Below are 18,568 nucleotides of genomic sequence, written 5' to 3' on the forward strand. Positions count from 1 at the left end.
TGGAAGGATGCAGAGGATGGAAGAAGCAGGAAAATGAATAAGTGATATATAATGTAAAATAATGAAGCTAAAAAGAAGGAAAGAAAAATATTGGATCACAAGTGCAGACTTAGGCAACTCAGTGACTCCATAAAGCACAGTAGCATTCATATCATAGGATTCCCAGAAAAAGAGAGGAAAAACGTGGCAGAAGGGCTTTTTTAATTGAAATTCAATTAATTAGGGACACCTGGGTGGTTCAGGGGTTGAGCATCTGCCTTTGGCTCAGGGCAAGATCCCAGAGTCCTGGGATTGAGTCCCACATCTGGCTCCCCACAAGAAGCCTGCTTCTCCCTCTGCCTAGGTCTCTGCCTCTCTGTCTCTCATGAATAAATAAATAAAATCTTTAAAAAATAAATAAGTAAATTCAATTAATTAACATTTAATGTATTATTGGTTTCAGAGATAGAGGTCAGTAGTCTTATATGATACCCAGTACTCACTACATCAGGTGTCCTCCTTAATGTCCATCACCCAGTTACCCCATCCCCCAACTCCCCTCCCCTCCAGCAACCCTCAGTTTGTTTTCCATGACTAAGAGTCGTTTATGGTTTATATCTCTCTCTGATTTCATCTTATTTTTTTCCTCTCTTCACCTATGATCCTCTGTTCTCTTAAATTCCACATATGAGTAAGATCATATAATTGTCTTATTCTGATTTATTTTACTTAGCATGATACCCTCTAGTTCCATCCATGTCATTGCAAATGGAAGATTTTATTTTTTGATGGCTCAGTAGTATTCTATCATATATGTATACATATATGTATATGTATGTATATCTATATATAGATATATAGATATACACCCCACATCTTCTTTATCCATTCATCTGTCGATGGACACCTGGGCTCTTTCCATAGTTTGGCTATTCTGGACATTGCCACTATAAACATTGGGTTGCAGTTGCCCCTTTGGATCACTACATTTGTGTCTTTGGGGTAAATACCCAGTAGTGCAATTGCTGGATCATAGGGTAGTTCTATTTTCAACTTTTTGAGTAATCTCCATACTGTTTTCCAGAGTGGCTGCACCAGCTTGCATTCCCACCAACAGTGCAAGAGGGTTCCCCTTTCACTGCATCCTTGCCAACATCTGTCCTTTCCTGACTTGTTAATTTTAGCCATTTTGACTGGTGGTTTTGATTTGTATTTCCCTGATGCCAAGTGATGTGGAACATTTTTTCATGTGTCTATTGGCCATTTGTATGTCTTCTCTGGAGAAATATCCACTCATGTCTTCTGTCCATATCTTGATTGGATTATTTGTTCTTTGGGTGTTGAATTTGATAAGTTCTTTATAGTTTTGGATACTAACCCTTTATCTGATAAGACATTTGCAAATATCTTCTTCCATCAGGCAGAAGGTTTGAAGAAATTATACCCGAAAATTTCCCTAATCGGGGAAAGGAAACAGGCATCCAAATCCAGGAGGTAGAGAGAACTCCCATCAAGTTCAACATAAGCAGGTCAACACCACGACAAATGGGTTAAATTTGCAAAATAGAGAAATAAGGAAGAAAAAAATCCTAAAAGCAGCAAGAGAAAAGAAATCTCTAACTTGCAAGGGAAGACAGATTAAGGTTAGCAGCAGATCTCTCCACAGAAACTTGGCAGGCTAGAATAGAGTGGCATGATATATTTGACATGCTACATGGGAAAAATATGCAGCCAAAATACTCTATCCAGCAAGGCTGTCATTCAGAATAAGAGAGATAAAGTGTTACCCAGACAAACAAAAACTAAAGGAGTTTGTGACCACTAAACCAGTCCTGTGAGAAAAATTAAAAGGGACTCTTTGAGTGGGAGACAAAGACCAAAAACAACAGACTAGAAAGGAACAGAGAAAATCTCCAGAAACAACTTAACAAGAAACACAATGGTACTAAATTAATATCAATAATCACTCGGAATGTAAATGGACTAAATGGTCCAAAAGACATAGAGTATCAGAATGGATAAAAAACAAGGCCCAATTATATGCTGTCCACAAGAGACTCATTTTAGACCTAAAGACACCTGCACATTGAAACTGAGTTGAGGGAGAAACATTTATCATGCTAATGATGTCAAAAGAAAGCTGGAGTAGCCATCCTTCTATCACACAAACTAGGTTTTAAAACAAAGACTGTAACAAGAGATGAAGAAGGGTACCATATCATAATAAAGGGGTCTATCCAACAAGATCTAATAATTATAAATATTTATATCCATAATTTGAGAACACTCAAATACATAAAACAATGAACAAATATGAAGGAACTCATTGATAATAGAATAATAACGGGATTTTTTTTAACATCCCACTTACCCAATGAACAGATAATCTAAGCAGAAAACCAATGGCATTGAATGATACACTGGACCAGATGATCCTAACAGATATATTCGGAACACTTCATCCTAAAGCAGTATACCGATTCAAAATACACATGGGACATCTTCCAGAAGAGATCACACACTGGGTCACAAATCAGGCTTCAACAAGTACAGAAAGAATGAGATCATACCATGCATATTTTCCAACCACAATGCTATGAAATTTGAAGCCAACCGCAAGAAAAAGATTTGGAAAGACCACCAATAAATGGAAGTTAAAGAACATCCTACTAAAGAATGAATGGGTTAGCCAGGAAATTGAAGAAAAAAAAATACATGTCAACAAATGAAAATGAAATCATGATAGTCCAAAACCTTTGAGATGCAGCAAAAGCAGTCATAAGAGGGAATTATATAGCGATACAGGTCTAGCTCAAGAAGCAAGAAAAATCTCAAATATATAGCATAATACCCCTACAAGAGCTAGAAAAAGAACAACAGATGAAGCCTAAAGCCAGCAGAAGGGAAATAAAGATTAGAGCAGAAATAAATGATATAGAAACAAACAGATCAATGTAACCAGGAGCTGATTCTTAGGAAGAATTAATAAAAGTGATAAACCCCTAGGCAGACTTATCAAAAAGAAAAAACGACCCAAATAAATAAAATCTCAATGGGGTGCCTGGGTGGCTCAGTCACTTAATTTCGGCTCAGTTCATGAACTCAGGGTCATGGAATCAAGCCCTGTGTCCATACTCAGAGTAGAGTCTACTTGAGATTCTCTCTCTCTCCTTCTCCCTCTGCATCTACCCCTGCTTGTGCTCCCAATCTCTTTCTCTAAAATAAATAAAATCTTAAAAAATATAAAACCACAAATGAGAGAGGTCACAAACACCACCACAGAAATTTACAAGAAAATATTATGAAAAATAATATGCCAACAACTTGGGTGAACTAGAAGAAATGGATAAATTCCTAGAAGCATATAAACTGAGCCAGGAAGAAATACAAAAATTAAACAGACCGATAACCAGCAAAAAAAAAAAAAAAAAAAAAAATTGAATCAGGGCAGCCCGGGTGGCTCAGCAGTTTAGCACCGTCTTCAGCCCAGGGCCAGATCCTGGAGACCCAGGATGGAGTCCCACATCAGGCTCCCTGCATGGAGCCTACTCCTCCCTCTACCTGTGTCTGTGTCTCTGTGTCTCTGCCTCTCTCTCTCTCTCTCGAGATCTCCCTCTCTCTGTGTGTGTGTGTGTCCCTCATGAATAAATGAGTAAAATCTTTTTAAAAAATTGAATCAGTAATCAAAATCTCCAAAAAACAAAAGTCCAGGACCAGAGAGTTTCCCAGGGGAATTCTACCAAATATTTAAAGAAGAGTTGATACCTATTTTTCTCAAATTCTTCCCAGTAATACAAATGGAAAGAAAACTTCCAAACTCATTCTACAAGGCCAGCACTACCTTGATTCTAAAACCAGACAACAACCCCACTAATAAAAATTATTTGCCAATATCATTGATGAACATGAATGCAAAAATTCTCAACAAATTGAATCCAACAATTTATCATTTATCACAATCAAGTGGGATTTATTACTGGGCTGCAAGGGTGGTTTGATATTTGCAAATCAATCAATGTGATACATTGCAATAATAAAAGAAAGAGTAATAACTATATGATTCTGTCAATAGATGCAGAAAAAACATTTGACAAAATATAGCATCCTTTCCTAATAAAAACTCTCAACAAAGTAGGGATAGATGGAATATGCCTCAACATCATAAAGGCCACACACAAAAGACCCACAGCAAAATATCATGCTCAGTGGGGAAAGACAGCTTTTCCTCTATGGTCAGGAAGAAGACAAGGATATCCGCTCTTACCACTATTATTTAACATAGTACTGGAAGTCCTAGCCTCAGCAATCAGACAAAAGGAAAGAAAATGCATCCAAATCAGCAAGGAAAAAGTCAAATTTTCACTATTAACAAAAGACATGACACTCTATGTAGAAAACCCAAAGGATGCTACCAAAAAGATTGCTATAAGTGAAACACAAATTCAGTAAAGTTGCAAGAGACAAAACCAACTTACAGAAATCTGTGGCATTTCTACATACCAATAATGAAGCAGCAAAAAGAGAAATCAAGGAATCAGTCCCATGTACAACTACACCAAAAACCCTAAAATACCTAAGAATAAATCTAACCAAAGAGATAAGAGGTCTGTACTCCGAAAACTATGGAGTACTTCTGAAGGAAATTGAAGACACAAAAAATCGGAAAACATCCCAAACTTATAGATTGGAAGAACTACTTTTAAAATGCCTATGCTACCCAGAGAAATCTACACATTTAACGCAATCCCTATTAAAATACCACCAGCATTTTCCACAGAGCTAAAACAAATAAACCCAAAATTCGTATGGAACCACCACAAATGACCCCTAATAGCCAAAGCAATCTTAAAAAAGAAAAGCAAAACTGAAAGTCATCAGAATTCTGGACTCCGAGTTATAGAACAAAGCTGTAGTGATCAAGACACTACAGCATTGCCAGAAAAATAGACACATAGATGAATGGAACAGAATAGAAAAATGGACCTACAACTATATGATCAACTAGTTGACAAAGCACAAAACAAGATCCAGTGGAACACAATCTCTTCAGCAAATGATGTTGGGAAAACTGGACAGCTACAAACCAAATAATGAATCTGGACCACTTTCTTACACCATACACAAAAATAAATTCCAAATAGATGAAAGACCTAAATGTGAGACATGAACCATCAAAATCCTAATTCTACATATGAGTGAAATTATATAGTATTTGTATTTCTCTGACTGACTTTCTCAGCCAACATTCACACATGCAGGAATCTCTTTGACAACTTCTTATCAGATACATCTCTAGAGGCAAGAGAAACAAAAGCAAAAATGAACTATTAGGACTTACCAAGATAAAAAGCTTCTGTACCAGGGAAGAAGGTCATCCACATAAAAAGCTTCTGTACAGCAAAGTAAACAGTCAACAAAACTAAAAGGCAACCTTCAGAATGGGAGAAGATATTTGCAAATGACATACCTTATATAAAGAGTTAGTGTCCAAAATCTATAAAGAACTCATAAAACACCAAAAATAATAATAATAATAATAATCCAGTCAAGAAACGGGAAGAAGACATGAATAGACATTTCTCCAAAGAACACATCCAGATGACTGACAGATACATGAAAAGATACTCGACATCACTCATCATCAGAGTAATACAAATCAAAATTACAATAAGGGATTGATTACCTCACACCAGGCAGAATGGCTAAAATTAAACAACACAGGAAACAACAAATGTTGGAGAGGATATGGAGAAAGTGGAACGCTCTTGCACTGCTGGTGGGAATGCAAACTGGTGCAGCCAACTGTGGAAAACAGTATGGGGCTTCCTCAAAAAGTTGAAAATAGGGACGACGCTTGAGTGGCTCAGCGGTTGAATGTCTGCCTTCAGCTCAGGAAGTGATCCTGGGATCCAGGATCCAGTCCTGCATCAGTCTCCCTGCAGGGAGCCTGTTTCTCCCTCTATGTCTCTGCTTTTCTCTGTGTGTCTCTCAAGAATAAATAAATAAATAAATCTTAAAAAAAAAAAAAGGTTAAAAATAGAACTACCCTATAACCAAGCAATTACACTACTAGTTATTTATATAAAGGATCCAAAAATATTGATTGCAAGGAACATATGCATGCCAATGTTTATATCAGCATTTTCAACAACAGCCAAGAGAAAGGAAGTGCCCAAATGTTCACTGACTGATTAATGGATAAAGAAGTTGTGGTGCATATATACAATGGAATATTACTCAGCCATCAAAAAAAATGAGATCTTGCCATTTGCAACAACATAGATGGAGCTAGAATGTATTATGCTAAGCAACACAAGTCAGTCAGAGAAATACAAATACTATGTAATTTCACTCATATGTAGAATTGAAGAAATGAAACATTACCATGGGGGAAAAAAAGAGACAGGCAAACCACAAAACAGAGTCTTAACTACAGAGAATAAACTGAGGGTTGGTGGAGGGTAGGTGGGCAAGGGGATGGGTTAAATGGTAGATGGGTATTAAGGAGGACACTTGGGGTGTTGTACTTAAGTAATGAATCATGAAATTGTACTAATGAAACTAATTTGACACTCTATGTTAGCTGGAATTTAAATAAACTTAAAAAAGTCAAATAGGTTTGTTGTTGCTGCTTTTGTTTTTTTAGAGAGTGAGAGAGAGGAGGGGTGGAGGGACAAGGGAAGAGGGGAAGAGAAAATCTTAAGCAGGCTCCACACCGAGTGTGAGCCTGACGCAGGGCTCAATCCCACCACTCTGAGATCATGACCTGAGTGGAAGTCAAGACTCAGACGCTTAAGTGACTGAGTCACCTAAGTGCCCTAAAAATCAAACAGCTTTTAACCAAGAAGATATTAGGATGGTTGCCAAATGTGAAATAACATGTATTGAAAATATGAAATTTTTCAATACTGAAAATTAAAACAGATCTGAAAAAAAAGATGATCACAAGTTATCAAAAAGATAAATCCAAGAACTTTTGTATGTAAGTAGAGAGGACCAGAAATGCTATTTCAAAAATCACACATAAAAGGAAACTGAAAAAAGAATAGCAATAGATACAAAGCTTCACTTTAGGAAGCAAGGCAGGTGGACACAAATGGAAAGATAAAGGGTCACACATGCAGTGCTGTGACAGTCACCAAAAACAGAGTAAGGCCATAAACAGGAACATGTGTACAGCCAAATGTTCTTTAGGCCTAAATTATCCATCCATCCCTTGAAACATTTTGTGGACTTGAATAATCATCGCCCTCTGGGTACATCCACTTATAAGCAACAAAAAAGTTTTATAATTTTATGCCACAATGATTGAGTATTTAAAACTACTTCTGGGGACACGTGGGTGGCTCAGTGGTTGAGTAGTCTGCCTTTGGCTCAGGGCATGATCCCCGGATCTGGGATGGAGTCCCACATCGGGCTCCCTGCATGGAGCCTGCTTCTCCTCTGCCTGTGTCTCTCATAAATAAATTTAAAAATCTTAAAAAAAAAATAAAATAAAATAAAACTACTTCTGGAGGGGCGCCTTGGTGACTCAGATGGTTAGGTGTTCAAGTCTTGATTTTGGTTCAAGTCACGATGTCAGGGTAGTGGGAATGAACCTCACAACAGGCTCTACTGAGTTTGAAGCGTGCTTAAGATTCTCCATCTCCCTCCCCACTCCTTACATGCTCCATCTCTTTCTAAAAATAAGTAAGTCTTTAATTAAAACTACTTTTGGGAAAAAATTCAAAAAATAAAACCAGTCTTGGGTTTAGGATTACTACAACCACTATACATATGGCAGAAAAATCAAACTGTCATGGCAACATCAGATGTCACAAAAGAGCAGTCTAGGTTAAGAAGAAAACAACGTCTTGCCTTAACAAGAGAATCAGCTACGTAAAATGAGCCACAAAATGGAATGACCAACTAGAAAACAGGCCAATTGTCATACGCTGAATAAATGACACCAATGAATTACCTGATTAGGAAAAGCTAACAGGTTCATACTGTCATGCCTTCAAAATATTTTAAAAGTAACACCTATTTGGCAAGTCATGAAATGTGTGTTCAGAATGTCTGTATGATTTAAGAATAATCTGATTTTCCACAACATGGAATGATGGAATACCATGGAATACCAACTACTAAGTGCATGCGGGATTGAGGAAGGCATGCTCCTTAACGTGCAATCATACCGGCTCTAAAAGCCTGTAAGTTCCGGACTGGTTACAGAGTTTTCTTAAAGGACACTAGTTAGCAAAGAAATAGCAGACTGAGTCCCTTCTACATTCCCACACACGGTATCAAGTTGTCGAAAACCAGGATCATTTAATTATAATAATCCTTAACGAAATTAAAAGGCCAATAATCAAAAAAAAAAAAAAAAAAAAAGGATATTTTCCCCTTCTAGGATCTTTTTTTTTTTTTTTTAAGTAATTTCTACGCCCAACATGGGGCTTGACTTCACAACAGCGAGATCAGGAGTAGCACGCTCCACGGATGGACTGAGCCAACTAGGGGCCACCCCCTGCCCGGATTCTTAATAAGAGACAAAACCAGGAGTAATGAGACGTAAACTCAGAGGTGACACGTGTGTGACCACAAGATAAAGTTAAGTCTTTCATTTTGCGTGACTACACATGAAAGCTACTATTGCACGTATCCAGGAAAAAATTAATACACTTCACCCAACAGTTGGCAACAAATCACACGTGGAAGCGGCTGAGCTCACCAAGACGCCTGCACCGTCCCTCTTCCCGGAGACGCTGCGCGCTGGTGGCAGCACAGGTCACGCGCGCCTTCACCTGCCTCGCCGCCCGCCGCCCGCCGCCCGCCGCCCCCCGCCCCCGCCGCCGCCGCCGCCGGCCCCCACGAAGCGGGTGACAGGCGCCCACGGAGGAGGACAGCTCCTGCGGGAACCGCCGCGGGCGCGGGCGCCCCGCCGCCGGTCACCGTCCTCGGAGCCCTGCGGTGGGAAGGCGGCCGTCCACGTGCACCTTTGTGTCCAGGTGTGTTTATATTGGACTTCTGCCTGGCCACCGGTCCCCTCACGCCTCGGCCAGGCGGGCGAGGGGGGAGAGCAGCGCCGCTGGTGGCATCTGGGCGCAACACAAGTTCAAAAAATAAAAACATAACCTTTTTTTTTTTTTTTTTTTTTTTTTTAACTGCAGGGTGGTGGGTGCCCTGGCCGGCCTGCCGTCACCTCACGCACCCCCGGCCGCCGCCGCCCCTGCCCGTCGGGGGACGGCTCCGCCTGCCCGGCCGCCGCTGGCCTCGCCGCCGAGACTCGGGCGAGGGCACGACACGGCCGGGCGGGAAGGGGGCGCGGGCGCGGCGGGGGAGCGAGCGCAGGGCCCCGGCCGCCGCCCCCGAGCCGGGCGGCGCGAGGCCCGGGCGCGACCCGAGGCGGCTGCGGCGGCCCCGGCCCGGCCCGGGCGGCTGAGGGGCGCCGCGGAACTTGCCGTTCTCCCGGACAACGACGCGTCGCGGCCGCGGGGCCCGCGGGGGCCGCACGCTCACCTTGAAGGGGTTGTTGAGATCCGGGTCCGCAAACGGGTTACTGTCGAAATCCGACATCGCGCTCGCGCTCGGCGTCAGCCACCGGACCCAGGCGCAGACCGGGAGACGAGGCGAGGCCGCCGCCCCCCTGCGCGCTCACGTCGCCGCCGCCGCCGCCGCCGCCGCCGCCGAGCAGATCCGGGTGCAGCTCTCGGGGCCACCCAGCCGGCCGCGCCACTGAGCATGCCCGGTGCCACGGGCTCCCGGCCGGCGGCGCCGCTCCCGTCCGCGGTCGCGCTCTTCCGGGCCGGGATCCACGTTCCGGGCTTTGGCTTCGACCGCAGGGACCAGGGGCGGAGGGAGCCGGGAGCGGCGGGCCGGGCTGAGCTCCCGCGTGCGGCTGGACTCCATCCCACCGCCACCCGCGGCACACTGGCTCCCTGAGGTCCAGCGTGACGGGGGGCGCGGGAGGGGCACCTGTGAGCGGGGAGGACACGCGCGGACCCCGCCTCCCAGGCCCGGCAGGCGGCCCGACGCGCGGGCTGCGCACCTGGGCAGGGGGCGGCGACTCAGCCGCGCTCCGGGCCCCGACCTCGCCGCCGAGCGCGGCGCACGCGCCCCACCCGCCCCACCTGCCCTCGCAGCCCCTCGTCTTCCGGTCCCGGGACGCGCGGCTGCTGACAAATCACGGAGGCCGGCCTCGCGGTACCGACCCGGGCCGGCTCCGCCGAGCTTAGGGAGCGAGCGGACAGCCCGCCGGGGGTCCGGCCCTGCTCCCATTCTCCGGAACCTGCAAAATGGCTACTTCTCGGCAAATGAATGGGGCTGGGTGAGGGTGACACGAATCCAGAAGTCAAGGCCCTAAGTTACTGTTAGTGGCTAGTGGATGACAAAAGGATGCTTTTTTTTTTTTAACTTTAAGACATTTGGGTGCAAAATACACACCCCTGATTTTTTTTCCTAACGGTCCCCAACACCAGGGATGAGGTCACTGGAAAATGGGTACACGTAAAGAATTTTGTACCAGCTGTTGCCCTGCCCCTGCACTTAACCGGAGGGCACCTCTATCCCCACTTTAATCTGTCTGCTCTAACAGGAAAGCACTTAGCAGAGGAAGCGCTGGAGAGCCAGAATTATTCTCACCTGGTAGGTGCCTAAGAATCGTAAAAACTAGAATTAGTCTGCTTCGCCTGGGGGGGTGGGGAAACCGTGCACAATGCAAAGTCACCGGCAGTGATGCTCCTTCCCCCTCCTGTGAAAGCACTAGCTCTAGGGTTGATGGACACCCCCCCCCCCAAGAAAAAAACAATACATTAACTATAATCTCTCTTTGGCAGGATCCAAGCTGAAATATAGGACAAAGAAGCTGCTTCTAGGCAGATGACTAGGAGAGTCAAGGAATAAGTGATGACAGAAATAATGATGGCACAGCCTCAAGATTCTAGACGTGGAGAAGGACTAACTGTACTCACCACCCTATCCTCCGCTGCTGCCTGGTGTCTGGTTCATTACGTTCATGCTCAAAACATGTGTTGGGTTCGAATCCCACTTTTGATACTGGTACTACTCACTTCCTATCTTTGAATCTGTAAAGGGTTATTTACGAATTATGTAAGATATAGAAAAGTGTCCTGCGTGTACTTAGTGCCTAACAAATATGGGTTGAATGTCTGAAAATGGCAAGGGGGCCCAGCGCATTGTTCTTAGATACTTTTGTCCTCATATCTCCTGAGCTTGACCTTGCCCACCTGATCTGCTTCTCCAGCCACTTTGGCCCTCCATCCCTCCACCTGTCCTCCAAATGACTCGAATAATCAGAAGCTATTTATTATGCATCTACTATGTTCCAAGACAATGAGTACTAGCTTAGCCTGCATTGCAGGATGGAAATTTCCAATACACTGTGTTTACAGCTAATGATATTAGTGCCTAAAGAATTACTGACTTTACTGTTACAGAATCCTTTGGAATATTTGTTAATGATGCAGACGCTCACCTCTGTACATCTCCTATGTAGGAGATTTTTTTTTTAAGATTTTATTTATTCATGAGAGACAATGAGAGAGAGACAGAGACACAGGCAGAGGGAGAAGCAGGCTCCATGAAAGGAGCCCGATGTGGGACTTGATCCCGCATCTCGGGATCATGCCCTGAGCGGAAGGCAGACATTCAACCGCTGAGCCACCCAGGTGTCCTTCCTATCTTTTAAATTCTGCTTAAAAGAATCTAAAGTAGGGGCCCTGGATCTGCATTTTTAATTTTTTAAATGTCTTTATATACAAGTACATTACATAAGTGCATACATGGATTCACAGCATACATACTAATGTTCTCACTTTTTATCTCTTTATTCTTTGCTTTCCTTTCTCTCTTCCTCTACTTTAACAACCTAGTATGATCCTTTCAAAATGCTCATAACACTGTACATCTACATGCACATAATATACGATCATACACAAATACATAATAAACAAATAAATTCATAATACATGTTCATGTAGACATATTACATATACAGAGTTTTGGCATTGTCTTGAAAATAGATATAATACATATTGTCCTACAACTTGTTTTTCTTGTTCAATGATACTTTTGGCAGTTTCTTAGTGAAATGTGTGTTAGCAAAGAGACCGTATAAGCTTTCTGACCCAAATACCACATAAAAATTACCACTTTTTAAAGTTTTTGTTTATATATTTATGTAATTTCTGCCTGCAATGTAGGGCTTGAACTTACACATGCTCTTCTGACTAAGCCAACCAGGGGTCCCAATATTTTCACCTTTTATGTATACCTAACTATAGAGGTGAAAAGAGTCGGGAAGCATGGCCTGTGTCTAATTCATTCTCTTTTAACAGTTGCGAAATCAGCATATTTTTTTTTAATTTCATTTATTTTTTTATTGGTGTTCAATTTCCCAACATATAAAATAATACCCAGTGCTCATCCCATCAAGTGCCCCCCTCAGTGCCCGTCACCCAGTCACCCCCAACCCCCACCCAACTCCCTTTCTACCACCCATTGTTCCTTTTCCAGAGTTAGGAGTCTCTCATGTTCTGTCTCCATTTCTAATATTACCCACTCAATTTTTCTCCTTTCCCCTTTATTCCCTTTCACTATTTTTTATATTCCCCAAATGAATGAGACCATATAATGTTTGTCCTTCTCTGATTGACTTATTTCACTCAGCATAATACCCTCCAGTTCCATTCACGTCGAAGGGAATGGTGGGTATTTGTCATTTCTGATGGCTGAGTAATATTCCACTGTATACACAGACCACATCTACTTTATCCAATCATCTTTCGATGAACAACGAGGCTCCTTCCACAGTTTGGCTATTGTGGACATTGCTGCTAGAAACATCGGGAGGCAGGTGTCCCACCATTTCACTACATCTGTATCTTTGGGGTAAATCCCCAGCAGTGCAATTGCTGGGTCGTAGGACAGTTCTATTTTTAACTCTTTGAGGAACCTCCACACAGTTTTCCAGAGTGGCTGCACCAGTTCACATTCCCACCAAGGGATCCCCTTTCTCTCTAACATTTGTTGTTTCCTGCCTTGTTAATTTTCCCCAGTCTCACTGGTGTGAGGTGGGATCTCACTGTGGTTTTGATTTGTGTTTCCCTGATGGCCAGTGATGCGGAGCATTTTCTCATGTGCTTGTTGGCCATGTCTGTGTCTTCCTTTGTGAGATTTCTGTTCATGTCTTCTGCCCATTTCATGATTGGATCGTTTGTTTCTTTGCTGTGGAGTTTAAAAAGTTCTTTATAGATCTTGGATACTAGTCCTTTATCTAATACGTCTTTTGCAAATATCTTCTCCCATTCTGTAGGTTGTCTTTTAGGTTTGTTGACTATTTCTTTTGCTGTGCAGAAGCTTTTGATCTTGATGAAGTCCCAATAATTCATTTTTGCTTTTGTTTCCCTTGCCTTCCTAGATGTATCTTGCAAGAAATTGCTGTGGCCAAGGTCAAAAAGGCTGTTGCCTGTGTTCTCCTCTAGGATTTTGATGGATTCTTGTCTCACATTTAGATCTTTAATCCATTTTGAGTTTATCTTTGTGTGTGGTGTAAGAGAATGGTCTAGTTTCATTCTTCTGCATGTGGCGGTCCAATTTTCCCAGCACCATTTATTGAAGAGACTGACCTTTTTCCAGTGGATAGTCTTTCCTGCTTTGTCGAATATTAGTTGACCATAGAGTTGAGGGTCCATTTCTGGGTTCTCTATTCTGTTCCATTGATCTATGTGTCTGCTTTTGTGCCAGTACCACACTGTCTTGATGACCACGGCTTTGTAGGACAACCTGAAATCTGGCATTGTGATGGCCCCAGCTCTGGTTTTCTTTATTAATATTCCCCTGGCTATTTGGGGTCTTTTCTGATTCCACACAAATCTTAAGATGATTTGTTCCAACTCTCTGAAGAAAGTCCATGGTATTTTGATAGGGATTGCATTAAATGTGTAAACAGCCCTGGGTAGCATTGACATTTTCTCAATATTAATTATTCCACTTCATGAGTATGGAATATTTTTCCATCTCTTTGTGTCTTCCTCTATTTCTTCCAGAAGTGTTCTGTAGTTTTTAGGGTATAGATCCTTTATCTCTCTGGTTAGGTTTATTCCTAGGTATCTTATGCTCTTGGGTGCAATTGTAAATGGGATTGACTCCTTAATTTCTCTTTCTTCAGTCTCATTGTTAGTGTATACAAATGCCACTGACTTCTGGGCATTGATTTTTGTATCCTGCCACACTGCCAAATTGCTAGCAATCCTGGGGTGGAATCTTTTGGGTTTTCTAGGTACAGTATCATGTCATCTGTGAAGAGGGGGAGTTTGACTTCTTTGCCAAATGGAATGCCTTTTATTTCTTTTTGTTGCCTGATTGCTGAGGCTAGGACTTCTAGTATTATGTTGAATAGCACTGGTGAGAGTGGACATCCCTGTTGTGTTCCTGATCTTAGGGGAGAGGCTCTCACTGTTTCCCCATTGAGAATGATATTGGCTGTGGGCTTTTCGTAGATGGCTTTTAAGATGCTGAGGAATGTTCCCTCTATCCGTACACTCTGAAGAGTTTTGATCAGGAATGGATGCTGCATTTTGTCAAATGCTTTCTCTGCATCTATTGAGAGCATCATATGGTTCTTGTTTTTTCTCTTGTTGATATGATCAATCACATTGATTGCTTTATGAGTGTTGAACCAGCTTTGCATCCCGGGGATAAATCCCACTCGGTCATGGTGAATAATCTTCTTAATGTACTGTTGGATCCTATTGGCTAGTATCTTGTTGAGAATTTTTGCATCTGTGTCCATCAGGGATATTGGTCTATAATTCTCCTTTTTGGTGGGGTCTTTGTCTGGTTTTAGAATTAAGGTGATGCTGGCCTCATAGAACGAATTTGGAAGTACTCCATCTCTTTCTATCTTTCCGAACAGCTATAGTAGAATAGGTATGTTTTCTTCTTTAAACGTTTGATAGACTTCCCCAGGGAAGCCATCTGGCCTTGGACTTTTGTGTCTTGGGAGATTTTTGATGACTGCTTCAGTGTCCTCCCTGGTTATCGTCCTGTTCAAGTTTTCTATTTCTTCCTGTTCCAGTTTTGGTAGTTTGTGGTTTTCCAGAAATGCGTCCATTTCTTCTAGATTGCCTAATTTATTGGTGTATAGCTGCTCATAATATGTTTTTTAAATCGTTTGTATTTTCTTGGTATTGGTAGTGATCTCTCCTTTCTCATTCATGATTTTATTAATTTAAGTCTTTTCTCTCTTCTTTTTAATAAGGCTGGTTAATGGCTTATCTATCTTATTAATTCTTTCAAAGAACCAACTCCTGGTTTTGTTGATCTGTTCTGAAGACAGTTCTTCTGGTCTCTATTTCATTGAGTTCTGCTCGAATCTTTATTAAACCTCTTCTTCTGGAGATCAGCATATTTAAAGGACTCCCAAGTGATTCTGATAGAAGTGATATGCTGACAACATTTCGAGAACACTGGTAGAAGGTTGTTCACACATAAGGTCCATGGGTGAGCTTACTGATTAGCTTTCATGAAATCTAGACTCCTAGGACATGAGAAATGAAAGGAAGTTAGCTGTTTCATTACAGAAGAAGAAACTGACTTTGGACAGGTTAAATAATTTGCCTCAGGTTAAGTGGCAAAGGGAGTGAATAGAGGAACTAGGAACAGAATTCCATTCTCTTGACTCACATTTCAGACATTAAATTGAGAGATTTGGTTAGTAATATTTCATAAAAGAAAAAAAAATGCTATGTGGAAGATAGAAAGTCAACATATGGGAATGTTTGGATGCCATTTGTTGGGTGCTATTTTCCAGGGGCTGCCTCCTAAATTTGATAGAACAAAGAATGAAGAATCAAAACTAGTTCCTAAATGCAGCTCTGCCATAAACCAGTTGTGTGACTTTTATCAAATCAATTGCACTCTCTGATCTGAATTTTCACACTAGTCATTCAATAAGTGTTATGGGGCATCTACTAACTGATAAACAGTGTTTTGGATGTTGAAGGTAAAGCAGTGAATGAGATAAAAATGTGGGGACTGTTCTCATGAAACTTCCTAAAAGGCCTAGAACATAACTAAATGATATTTTGGGTCCTTTGGACAGCTCTAACATTTTATTAACCCGTGGCCATGTCTCTTCCCCCTCACTCTGGTTCCCCTGCCTTAGGGTATGCCTCACACTATTATCATGCTTCTTCTCCGTAAGTCTAACAAACTAAATTTGAGAATCTTTTGGGCAGTGGTTGTAGGCTGAAGTCCATGTTTTCAACATTGGCTAACATGTAGCCAGTAAACGTTGAGAAAATGTCAAGATAGAAATTTACATTTCTTACCTCAAAAAGTTCATTGGACTAGGGGTTCACTAATGGGCTAAGGTAGAAATTCATCATCTGTCACAGTGGACCCTGTCTCAAGCTTTGCTGCTGCTGCTACTAATCCCCACAACACCCCAACAGAAGCATATGTGGCCTTCTGTTTTGCCAGTGGCTCCATTTCCAGGCCGTAGGAGACAAAAGCACTGTGGGTTTGGCCAAATAAAGGTCCCCCAAAGATGTCTACACTCTAGCCCCTGAAGCCTCAGAATATGTCATCTTACATGGCAAAAAAGGGACTTTGCAGGTATGACTAAAATTGAGATGGAGAGAGTATACTGGATTTTCCAGAGGGACCAAGTGGGATCAAGGAGTCCTTAAAAGTGGAAGGGAAGGGCAGAAGGCTTGCTGGTTTCGAAGATGAAGGAAAGGGAACATGAGCCACGGCCTATGTGTGGCCTCTAGAAGTGGAACAGCCTTCAGCTAACAGCCAGCAAGAAAATGGAAACATCAGTCTTAAAATCGTGAGGAACAGAATTCTGCCAACAACCTAAATGAGCAAGGAAATAATTCTCCCCTGTCTCTAAAAAGGAGCCACGGCCCAGCTCAGACTGTGATTATACCCCAATGAGACCCCTAGTAGACTCCCACCACCGCTCCCCAGCCAGCTCACCACCTAAGCTAACCCTAGCCTAACCAAATGTCGCAGAATTACCTCTTCCCATATTATATGCTGTTGAAGAAGCTGCATGGCCTGAGTATCCTTTAGACAATGACATCATAGTGGCATTCTTCTTTGATTCACTAGATGAAAGTATTCTATAGCAGTGGAATACAATAAACATCACAAAAATGTGTATTTTGAGTCTCCACTCAGCCACGACTATACATTACACATAGTCGCGGCTACCAAGAATGTCCTTCCTCTACTCGATTTCACTTAACGGAAGTCCAATCGATCCTTCATGGCAAATTTCCAATAATATGTCCTGAATAAATCCTTACTGGCTATCCCTAATCCAAAGTTGTCTTTTCTGTCCCATATCCAAAACAATTCAGTGTCTTTGTTATAGAATTCATAATATACCATCTCCTATGAGAATAAAATTATTAGCACATGTTCAGCATATATGGTGGCTCTCGATATTTGGAGTGAATGAATGTATGTATCTCTCCATGATGTGAGCTTCTGAACTCGGAGAAATTTCCTCTTTATATTACTCACAGAGCCTTGCGCAAGATCCTGCTCAAAGAAGGTAAGTATTCAAAAAATCATTGTTTATTGTTAACATTTTTAGTTTATAAAAAAGAATCCCGCATAACATCCTTGCTCAGAATAAGCCCAAATATAAGGTTAAGAACAACCATTTTAGTAGTCAATATAAACAGATTTGTGCAAGTACAATGATAAAATCTTCTGGATTGAAACTCTGAATTCCAAACAGTGACATCATAGAAACCTTGTAAATGGTACAGGCCAATGAGATGCAAGAACTACCTCTAGGGATGCCTAGGTGGCTCAGTTGGTTAAGCATCAGGGGACAGCCTGCTTCTCCCTCTCCCTCTGCCCCTTCCTGCCTCACATTCTCCTTCTCTCATTCTCACTCTCTCTCCTCTCTCTCTAAAATAAATTAATAAATAAAATCTTAAAAAAAAAAACTAACTGTAGAGTTCATTTTATTGGCTAGAATGGTCTGCATAAGAACATTATGATTGGGATGCCTGGGTGGCTCAGCAGTTGAGCGTCTACCTTTGGCTCAGGGCATGATCCCGGAGTCCTGGGATTGAGTCCCGCATCGGGCTCCCTGCATGGAGCCTGTTCCTCCTCCTCCTCCCTGTGTCTCTGTGTCTCTCATGAATAAATAAATCTTTTTAAAAAAATTATGGTGAAATTACCCTCATTTTGCAAGACAAAAAGACATTATTATACATATATATGTTATATACATACACACATAACTATACCTAAATATTGAGGCATTTATCAGTGATCATATTTAAAATATTATAAAAAAGGAAAATAAGGTAAAATAGTGTCATAGTAAAATATATAAACTATATAGTACATTATATAGTACATAAATAATATGTACTATATGTACATATAGTCATAGTAAAATATATAAACTATACAGTACATATATAATATAGTACTACATACTGTATTATATATGACAGAGTATGTAGCAAATTATACTTACAGTAATTATACAGTAATAGTAAAATATATAATATATAGTAATATGTAATATATATATAGTAATAGATATAGTAGT

General features: G+C 41.6%; 1 protein-coding gene and 1 long non-coding RNA gene across 3 annotated transcripts in view; one reads left to right on the forward strand and one right to left on the reverse strand.

Moving 5' to 3' along the window:
• SCAMP1 (secretory carrier membrane protein 1) overlaps positions 1–9,708 on the reverse strand; it is a 117,889-nt gene extending 108,181 nt beyond the window's left edge. Inside the window, exon 1 of one of the 2 annotated variants that reach the window (XM_072736941.1) lies at positions 9,481–9,708. In XM_072736941.1, the coding sequence (XP_072593042.1) occupies positions 9,481–9,537 (57 nt within the window). In that variant the 5' untranslated portion in view covers positions 9,538–9,708. The remainder of the gene's footprint in view (positions 1–9,480) is intronic. The other variant, XM_072736942.1, reaches the window with a different exon arrangement.
• Positions 9,709–9,999: 291 nt separating this feature from the next.
• Positions 10,000–15,890, forward strand: LOC112919631 (uncharacterized). The gene is made up of 2 exons (XR_003234932.2): positions 10,000–10,605; positions 10,797–15,890. It is a non-coding gene; the product is annotated as an uncharacterized lncRNA (long non-coding RNA).
• Positions 15,891–18,568: the final 2,678 nt, after the last annotated feature.

Source organism: Vulpes vulpes, chromosome 14 (assembly GCF_048418805.1).
Source record: "Vulpes vulpes isolate BD-2025 chromosome 14, VulVul3, whole genome shotgun sequence".
Classification (NCBI taxonomy): domain Eukaryota; kingdom Metazoa; phylum Chordata; class Mammalia; order Carnivora; family Canidae; genus Vulpes; species Vulpes vulpes.